Here is a 10,446-nt window from a genome sequence, read left to right on the forward strand (position 1 = left end):
TCATCTTTTAAGTCTCTGGAAATTAATTCATTACAACCAGATTAATTACTCAAAACTTTTGGTTTCGCTCCCTCTTTTTAGTGCTAGTAGAGCTTTTCACAGACAAAAAGCTACCCATAAATCTGGAGGCTGGCAGTGCCTCTGGGGGAAGGTTCCCACAACTCTGACACAGCATAAAACTAACCCACATGGAAATAAAAGCCAACTTCAGACTTCGACAGCGCTAAGAGCCTACGAGAAAAGCAGCCCAGGATGGCGCTACGCTCTGCGTGCCCTGTAGAGCTGCACTGCGTCACGCAGAGGCTGGCCAGGGCCAGTGGCTTTCTTCCAAGGCGTACGGCCCCATTCTGCAAAGCTCGGGTTTCTCCATAAGTATGCTCAAATCCCATGGACTTTGTTATGTCTTAGAAGTTATTAAGTACATACTAAACCCTAAGGCCCATAAATGCTTTACAGCACTGGGCCTTCTATAACTTGCGTGAGTTGCACCTATGATTCACTGTGGGATCAGAGCAGCCACACACCAGGGTATAATAAAACCAGGTATTTCTTCATGACTTGTTTTTAAATGGAGAAAACTAATAGGAAACATAATTTGTGGGTTTTTTAATTATCATTATTTTTCTAGGTTTTCTAGCACAAAATTCTAAAGATTATCTGGGAAAATTGAGCTGGTCAAAAGTGGCAGCAGTTGTTCTTCTCCCCTTAGTCATATAATTAACAACACTGTAAAACTCAGTGGGGAGAACTCACTCACAGCTGTTGGGAAAATAAACCTTCTGAGAAAAGAATCGGGGAAAAAAGAAAAAAAGACCATCTAGGAAAGTTGTATTTGAGATAGCATTTTTCCACTCAGACAACTGTAATCTTAGGCATTCCAGTATCAGAGGCAAAGTGCTGGAAACAAAAGAATTGTCAAAGTTATGGTGTTAAAGCTGCACAACCTGACAGAAAACCATTGCTGAGATTCGTATCCTTGTGTCTCTTCTACACGCAGGTTTTGACCAACTTTGTTTTTCATGACAATGCCATTTTTCCTCCCCAGGATGGAAAGAAAGAACTTCTTCCTAAGCCTATTGCTCTGCTACGGTTTGCTCAGAGCTGCCGCTTCTTACATGGCAATTGAAGAGAAGACAGAATGCAACCTGTCAAGGAGCAACAAAATGAATCTCCAAGATCTCCCACCCATCTCCATAGTAGGTTAGTAAAGTCTGCCATTCGGTGCCAAGTTAATCAACAACTGTATTTTCTTGTTAATATGGATTATTCTGATAGGTTACTGCAATGCTGCAATTTCATACAAATACCTTAGTAGTGTGCAGAACTGCCTTGGCGATACAGCCACAGTCGATATTGAAGAGAAGTGTTTTTCCATTAATATGGGCATTAATCTCCCTTGGAAAGTCTAGTGCAAATAGAAAAAATGAACATAACTTTTTTGCTCAGGATCTGCTCTTGTGGCAGAGAAATCAACAGTTCTCGAAGGTATTGATATAACCTCAGTTGACCTCTGTGCCAAGCGATCTTTAGCCAGGGGAAGAAAAGAGCACTGCTAGGGAGAGCCAGAGGTCAGCTGTTTATCCAAGACAGGACCGGCTACGTCCCTACCGTTACGGGCAGGTGACCGTCTGCCCTCTTAGGGAATAACCTTGTTAGGGCAATGCTTAACTCTTTTCTTCACAAAATTTTTTCCTAGCGTCTGCCATAAATCTTTCAATGTAATTTAAGCCAACTTTTTTCTTTCGAGACACTTACAGGTATTTGGGGATAATTAGCTGCAGAACGTCATTCATAACTGTGTCAAAATGTTAATAATTTAAAAAAAAAAAAGTTTCTCTTGTCTAGCTCCTTTCTACAGGCTTTTAGGACTTTTGCTTAAAGCAGGTCGGTTTCTTACCTTGTTCCCTGTGTTTTCTCTGCACTCTCGCTCAGGACAATGTTTCTTTAAGGAGAAACAGTTGCTCCACACATGCATTTCCAAAGAAATCTGAACCTCTGAATCCTGAGTTAACTCAAGGTTGTTTAACTGCAAGTTTATTAAAACTTGTGCTGTTCTGCAGCCTCCCAAGCTGTATTTCATGGTCCTTGTGATCCTAGATGCCTTCAGTCTCACACTTCCAGTCATTTTTTTTATTCCAATTAAAATCAGAGATATAAACCACATACCCTTCAGCTGATTTCTCAATCTTCTCGCAAAAAATGCGCCCAAGCCTTAAACATGGCAGATAGGCTTTGTCATGCCATATCGCTTTGCCAACAGACATCCAAGACAACAAAAATCCCCCAACGCTGTCAGGTCATTTTGCTTCGGATGGTTCTGCAACGCCTCACAAAACCCCTTCCTCCCTCACTGCCCTGTTCGGTTGTCTGCAAGAGACACCTCATCCCGCAGGAGTAGAGCATCCACGCATCCTCACCGCGCCGCGGTGAAGCCCGGCGGCGCTGCTTTCCCATTCTATAGTCAACAGAGAGATGAAGCAATTAGCCAAGGCAAGAAAAGAAATCCACAGCAGGCTAAGGGGCTGAATCTAAGCAAAGAGCGTAACTTCCAGCTCACCTTTACGCTCGCTCTTCTCCTACACGCATACAAACAGAATGAACGTTTGACGCTGAAAATGCGAGAATAATTCGAAAGAGCAGATCTTGGCGTAGCACTCACCTCTTCCGCAGCCCACTTGTCTTGGCTGACTATTCCAGAAAGGAAAATACAGATGCAAAACCCACTGTAACACCGTTGGCCAGGGCTGCACTCACTTTCTTGGGGCACGAGGCGTTTCCAGAGGTATCCCAAGGCCTTTCTGCAGCCCGCTTGTTCAAGGGTGAGAGGCCAGTCTGATCCTCCGCTATGCCACACCTAAAGAAAACTGAAAAAATACAGCGTGAGTGGTAAAACTGATACAAAGCATTCCTCTTTTTCTGATTCAATAGAATCTGACCTAAGCTTTGAAGTAGCTTATTTTGGAGCTGAAATAGCACACGCTCAAACCTTTCTAGGTTTTATTTCAGACAACCAATAACCACATTACTTCTATCACTTATTAACTAAAATAATTGAATTATAACTTGATAAACTAAATATAAATTAATCAAAAGCATGCATTAATGCATGGCGTGTGAAAAGCATTTGAAAGTCCCTAGCCACGACCTTTCAAAAGAGTGGAGGAAGAAGGTGCAGGAGAAAGGACACGCACCGACGTTGTTTTGGAGTTCAGCTTACCAGGCCAAGGCGCCTTCCAGGCCTGCTGATACCTCCCACCGCGAGCAGGAGGATGACAGCCGATCCGAGACGGCCTTGGAGACAGTCCTGCGGAGGATGGAAACAGGCTGAAATGGGAGAAACTAATGCAAACAGGGGAACGCAGCTGGGAAAAGCAGGCAGGCAGAAGCAGGACGGGCAGGCGCAGGGTGGCTCCTCCAGCTCTGCCACAGATCCCCCTGCCTGCAGCCCCAGCAAAACCCCTGCAACACGGGGGGGAGGATGAAGCCGCACATGAAGCATTCAAAAACGGGCAGAGGTGGCACGTGGGGACATGGTTTAGTCTAGTCTACCCTTGATTGGTTTAGTGTGGACTTGGTAATGTTAGGTTAACGGTTGGACTGGATGATCTTAAAGGTCTTCTCCAACCTAAATGATTCTATGATTCTATTCTATGATTCTATGATAATATTTATTATAACAACGTCATGGTTAAAGGCTGACAGACTGGTCTTTCCCATCACCGCCACAGGAACAAATAATTTAGAGCAAATATTGAGAGTGTTTAAATAACCACAGCCTCCTCTTCCCTCCTGATACTGTCAATTTCTTTACAATTTATCAGTTGTAATTTGTCACGCTGATGTACATAACCTCTTTTTGTATAAGCTAAAAGAAAAATTTCTCGTCAGCTTGATTTAAAAATTTTGGATAGAGCTTCCTATCTCAGCGACATTTTCTTATACTAAGCCCTGTTCTGTCTGGTTGGCTACACAGAACAGAGATGACGGCACTGGTGTTACAGCTCGGTTTTTGAAAGCTGCTGTAACCATACTTGAGTAACAAAACTCATTTGCAATCAGCTGTCGATCAATCACAGTGCTCATGGTATCAAAAGATGGTATGTCTGGCTTAAATTCATTAAAACCCCAGGCTGGAGTCGAATCAAAGGTAAGCGAGGATTTGCTAGCATCAGCTAGTAAAACATGCAAACATCTGATTAATACATGCTTTTTATAGCGCTTTGAATTGCAGCTGTATCAACACAGGGTAGAGGTGTGTGTTACCAGTGCCTCCACAAGCCTGCATCGCAGCTTCCCGTATCGTCACAGATGAGATTTGTAAGGAGCTGGTCAGTCGGGCAGCTCTTGAAGACGGCAGGTAGAGCATGAGCAATATGAGATCAGAGGCCAGCTGGGAGAAGCAGGCGTTTTACCCAGCCCGGAGGAACTATAGAAAAGGCAATTACAGGACTCGCCCATCAAAAAAAAGCACCTCTACATTTCCCTCTCATCTGCCCACTGGGCATCGTTTTCTTCTTTACCAAATTCCCTGGAATAATTAAAGCGCATTTACATCATGCCAATGTTTAAATGTCTGTTTAATGGCATCGCGTACCCTTTAACTGAATGTTATCCAACCCATTTGATAGGCAAAGCAATCCAGACAATCCTGTACAATTGCACTATAGAACATTCAATTAATGTAGAACGAAATGGCTTACAAGCATCTTGGTTACTGTCCGAAGGTTTCAAAGGGCAGCATAACAAAGCCAGCGTAATCTGCCAGCTGGAACAGGATCGAAACCGCTAATCCTAGTTAGTGCAACGCCTTTCTTAAGATGTGCTCTTATTAAGTGGCAATAACTTTACATACTTATAGTTTTTCCTCTCACTGTTTCTTAGAGATGTATAACCCTAACCATAATGATGTAAGGATAATAAATGAAACCTCCCAGAACAGCCCAAAATGTGCATTCTTCATTCTGTAATTCTATAAATCCTGGCAATTATTAAATATTCAATAATAATATGGAGAGACAAGGAGCCACCGTTCATCGGTGGGTGTATGTAAATTTTTTTATCCCAGTCATTCATTACTTACAGGTAGTGCTTATTACAAACCACACACACACGGAATAAAGCTTTCAAAAATACCTGATCAGGTTAGCGAGCTGGGAAGTGTCTCACGCTTTAAGTTTTCCTGTGTTAGATCCTAAGGCAAGTCTTAGTCTTGGAGTTTATATACAGTAATAAATAGCATTAGAGCTGATATGGTAATCACAACAGCTGCAGTAAATGCTATTAACCCTCAAGGGATAATATGAGGAAGTTCAGAAAAAAAAAAAAAGTTACATCAGGCATAGTCTGAACACTCCCCCCACACACACATTTACCAGATCCAAGATTCAACTCCACAAATATTCACAAACCTTTCAAAGCTACAGGCCCGTTAAAGAAACACCTTTGCAAGTAACGTTTTGTGAAACAAGACAGTAGGTGAAAAAGGAGCAAAGAACTGAAGAATGAACATACAGATGAAGAGTTTATGCCCAATCAGCAAAGAGTTTTTCTCTCATGAAAACCAGCGTACACTTGTTGATTCCTGCCAAAATTATGCAGGTAACACCACCTTTTAGCAGAAAAAAAAATAACGGAATTCTAAAAGTTTTTTCCTATTTTTGTTCATGTGACTAACAAGTAACCCCATCTTTCACACAGAGACCTTTAATTTTATTTCTCTGGAACTATTTTCCTTGTTCCCATCTGACCAAAGAATGTGTAAAAAAGGCCTCCTGAAATACAAACAGCAGTGCTCTTCCGCCGCGCACGAGCAACAGCAACGGCACGAGTTCAGACACGCTATGTGTAAGATGAACGTCTTCACTGCAAAACATGCAGGGACGAGGTGGCAATGCAGGTTATCTGCCTTCTCTCGCACAAAAATAGTATTAAGCATCTCAATTAAATTGCATGTGCCATAAAACTGATTTAATATTATGTTGTGCTATTCTCTTTGAAGATTTAACTAAAAGATCCCAGAAAGTCAGCAGGAAAGAGGCGGAGAACAAGAAATCTTCCAAGGTAGGTGGCTGTTCAGAAAACGTTGTTGAATTAGAACGGTTTATTACTTCTATAGTTTTCCTCAGTGCATTCGTTTGCAAGGCTTTTACTGCTATTCCCTGCCACAAATAATTTACATACAGTTTGAAGCTCTAAATACTGTAAAAACAGATGCAATACATTAATGGTGGAAAGAAAACTATGTGATCTCAGATTAGTTAGAGGTTATTGTTTGGGTTTGGGCGGGTCTTCTTTTGATTTTGCTTTGGTTTTTTACAGTCCTCTCTTATACAAAAGGTACTTTAACCTTGAGCTGTTTAAGTATTTGTAAAATTATTTAGGCATCCACCATAAAGAGGGATCATTCCCAGTCACACCACGTGGGTTAACTGTACAGGCTCTGCAGCCAGGCTCACTGTATGCTGATTTTTAACTGCAGGTGCCAGAAAATTAGAGCAGAAGCATACAAAGAAGTTGGTATTGGGCTAAAAATATTAACTAGTAATTTTATCAGATCAGTAGATTCAGATTGATAGATTTCCTTAATGGGATGTTACCTGTAGGTCTCAAATACGAAGTCTTAGATGGGCTGGACTCCTGTATTTTAAAGATTGTCTAGAAGAGTAAAAAAATAGCATTTTTACTTTCTTTTTAATATGTCATGATGGCCATTTATAGCCAAATCAGTCATTGCTGCAACCAGAAACATTTAGAGCTCCTTCTTTTCCTAATTGATGTCTTGTGTGGTTAACCTTCCTTGAAATGCTTCCTAAATTTGCAGGATCACCCAGGTTGAAAGGGGCCTCAGGACAACGTTCAGTTCCACCTTCAGCTCAAAGCAGGACATTCTTGCCATCAAACTTTGTCAGAGCATTTTGCCTTAAAAGCTCCTAAGGCACTTGGAAACCACAGGACCCTTTACCTTAAAATTGACACTCCTAAGAAACTACCAAGTTAAAAAAGTGCATAGGGTGCCTGTAGCTGGAGGGCTCCCGGGATCTCTCCCAGGTCCCAGGCACATGCTGGTCCACCCAAAGTTTTCCACCTTCCCAAATCACAGAGAGAAGCAGCACTCCCTGGGTAGCCGAGAGCGCTCTTTCAGCTCACTCACCCGTGCCTGCAGTTAAGGATTCCCACGCACAAGTCTGATGCACAAAGCATTGCCGAGCTCCACGGGCAGCTCGACGAACCAACCATGCGAGGTAGAGCACTGCCAAGTCACCTCCCCTCTCCCTCAGCCTCGCAGCTCAAGAGACAAAGTCGGTGCCAGCCCCGCAGATTGACGGGGAGGTTTCACTCTTTCGTTTGAAAATTGTGGGGAACCAAGAGTAATTCCTTGCTTTACTGATAACGTCATTGTCTTTGCAGATTCTTGTGTCCCTTTCTTCACTGCTGCCACCACATTCTTCCCTACAGAGCGTTTTCCAACGCTCTATCCAGTCATGTTTCTCATTGCTCAAAATGTGGGGCTCACGGGGTTTACCATTTTGCTCGGTAGGTTGGTCTCGAGCCAGCATTTCCCGTGATCCAGTCCTGCCACATCTCTATATTGCTACTAATAAGGTCTCACTGCTAGCAACCGCCTACTCATCTCAAGCCAGAAGCCCCCACGGTTCACTGTCTTTGCACCTATGCTTTATTATGACCCCTATTCATTTTACATTGGTATCAATTTTCATGGGTTTTTTTCTAGAAAAATGCTGGCCTGAAGACATCTCCGAAACCAAGGCCCCCACCAGCTGCTGACTGTGTGCTAAACTTCAGAACCTGCAAGCCACACTTGAATTCGTGTTGTAACTACTGTGCTTTATGCAAATGCCGAATTTTTCAGACCATCTGCCAATGTCTAATGTTAAACCCAAAGTGCTAACCCAAACTGGGAACACAGTAAGGCTTGTGTCTTTCATTAGCTTCCCAAGTGTATTTTTCAAATTGCCCCATATGTTTAGCAACCAAAGTAGAGAGCTTTGAAGCTGGCAGCTTGGATTTGCCCCTCTTAAAATTAAATGGACAACATTGGATTTTTTTTCCATGGGGTTAATGCTATCATAACCAGGATGGTTTTTTAGGAGGCAGACAAACAGGGACATAGAACAGGTATTTTTAGCAAAACTGACCTGCATTTTAAGAAGAATTCTAGATTCTTGTTTGTTTGGGGTTTTCTTGTTTGTTTGGGATTGGTTGGGTTTTTTGGGTTTTTTTTTAAGGGTCATATTAACCACAGACTGCAGTATTGCCTAAGCAGCACTGCAAAACCTGCACCAATGGCACACAAATGGCCACACTAAAACAGGGGTGGTTAATCCAGCGAGGGACCAAAGGTTGGGTTTGCCCACAATGACAGCACAGCATCAGCTTCCAGCACAGCCAAAATATCGTGCTAAGATTGCAGGTTTCAGGGTTAACTCCCTTTTCACACATTCAGCAAAAATCAGGATGAGAATTTATATAGGTTATTCTACCTGAAAAGACAGACCCAAAACCATAGGGCAATTTTTTAACCAGCCCGGCTGAGCATCAGTACATACACCTCCAGGGTTTTCAGTCATTCTGCCAGTAACCAGTACCTCCAAGGTGTATAACATACGTGTGTATTTGAACCCTGAAGGTATCTGTGCCTCATGACTTAAAAATCAGAATTTTTTCCCCAGTTGTATCCAAAGGACTGGAGTCCCCAGCCCTTCTTCTCCTGCTGCCAAGGACACAGTGCACATAGAGCCCAAAAGCAGGAACACATATCCAGGACTTCGAGGAAGAAAGGAAAGCTCAGCAAAAAATGAACGTGTATCCCACGTGTACATCTTGAAGAAAACCATTACGAGGAATCAGTGTCTCTTTCTTTGCCCATTCTTACCATGGACAACTCCCAGCACCTACCCCAAGTGTGAATTTAGGTGGCAATCTCCACGCGCTGCATGCAACCAGTGACCACAGGAAAAAAAATTACTGAGTGCTTCATCAGTCTTTAAAGGCTCAGAAACAGCTCTGAATGGATGGATGAAGCTCAAGGCAGCAGCAAACAGGTGTCTAGAAGACATCTTTCTTTTATTCTTGAAGTTCTTTGCCTTAATCTTGAGTTATCTAAGACCGCACAGGAGGAAACCCCTTCTTGGTTAAAATACCAGGAGAGATGTTGTGGGTACGGGAGAGCAAGGAGGGTGCAGACCCAGAAGCTGTCCCCAACATCGAAGACTCTTCATCTGCCAGACTCCAGCTTTTGCTTTTTACCTCCTCTGTTCTGCATCTACAATGTTCCTCTCCCCCATTCCTGTACACTCTTTCTTTCTTCTGTGGGCTTTTCCTGATTTTAGCATTTTGCCTTCATCCCACTGCCAGTCACCACAGGAGCCATGAGCACTCCCACGGCTAAAACCACATCTTCCGTGGTCACTGCACCTGCCTGCTAGGCAACTGCACCAGTATCCCTGCAAATGCTCTTTAGCTTGCACAATCAGATCTTTTCTAACCATGAATTTCTAATCCCAACCCTGAATTTTCTAATGCTCTGCGCAGGTCTAATTGAGAGGAGACTTCTTTACTGATTTATTTCTAAGCACAGCTGAGGGCTACAAAAAATCTTCCAGGCAGACAAAGATGACGCAGATGACACTCTAAAGGGGCTCAAGCCATATGAACTTTTTCTCCTTCTAATAATCAATCCAAAGCCCAGAGCTCAAAACATAGGTCAGATGTTGACAGAAATGTCTGTTCATCTTGGAGATATATACAGGTGACAGAGAATAATCCAAGAAAGAGCCCAAATGATGACAGGATGTCATTGCATTTCTTATCTTTTATAGAATACATCAGCTGTCATATATGATGCAAGCTTGAATTCTTTTAAATGTACGTAAGTATGTCTTTTCATCAGATATCCTGGCTCAGGACTCCGTAAGCCGTTCAGTTATGATAAAAAGAGGATGAGAAGGAAGAACGATATGTTACAATGGGCTTAGGAAACAGAATTTGGCCCCCTTTTTTTTTTTTTTACTAGGTAAAGATGTAAAATTCTCTAACTATAAGAAATTGTCCTTGGTTGATACTAAGATCATATCAAAAACAACACAACAAATTGTCATGTGGAAACAATATAATTTTCTTACCAGAATGTCCAGCTGGTCAGAAAAATTATATTTTAGCAGGGTGGAGGGGAACAAGAGGAGAGGGAAGACAAGGAAGGGGAGCCAGAAATCAGACAAACAGCTGTTCTCTAGACAGCAGCTCCCACGCCAGCTTTGCAGAATCACAGAAGGGTTGAGGTTGGCAGGCACCTCTGGAAGGCACCTGGCCCAACACCCTGCCTGCTCAAGGAGGTGACCTAGAGCTCCTTGCCCAGGACCACGCGTGCTGGTTTCGGCTGGGGCAGAGTTAACTTTCTTCACAGTAGCTGGCATGGGGCCGTGTTTT

At 42.8% G+C, this 10,446-nt stretch overlaps 1 protein-coding gene across 1 annotated transcript; it reads left to right on the forward strand.

Moving 5' to 3' along the window:
* Positions 1–1,019: 1,019 nt before the first annotated feature.
* ASIP (agouti signaling protein) lies at positions 1,020–7,909 on the forward strand. Its single transcript, XM_009489254.2, has 3 exons — positions 1,020–1,200; positions 5,999–6,060; positions 7,733–7,909. The coding sequence occupies exons 1-3, from the start codon at positions 1,020–1,022 to the stop codon at positions 7,907–7,909; spliced, it is 420 nt and encodes a 139-aa protein (XP_009487529.2).
* The last annotated feature ends 2,537 nt before the right edge of the window (positions 7,910–10,446 follow it).

This window comes from Pelecanus crispus, chromosome 14 (assembly GCF_030463565.1).
Source record: "Pelecanus crispus isolate bPelCri1 chromosome 14, bPelCri1.pri, whole genome shotgun sequence".
In the NCBI taxonomy this organism is placed as follows: domain Eukaryota; kingdom Metazoa; phylum Chordata; class Aves; order Pelecaniformes; family Pelecanidae; genus Pelecanus; species Pelecanus crispus.

Excerpts from the sequence above, each read along its gene's own strand:
- ASIP (XM_009489254.2), top strand. The coding sequence starts at position 1,020 with ATGACAATGCCATTTTTCCTCCCCAGGATGGAAAGAAAGAACTTCTTC. Across the intron at positions 1,201-5,998 it reads CCCACCCATCTCCATAGTAG|ATTTAACTAAAAGATCCCAG; the intron begins GTTAGTAAAGTC and ends TTCTCTTTGAAG. Across the intron at positions 6,061-7,732 it reads AGAACAAGAAATCTTCCAAG|AAAAATGCTGGCCTGAAGAC; the intron begins GTAGGTGGCTGT and ends GTTTTTTTCTAG.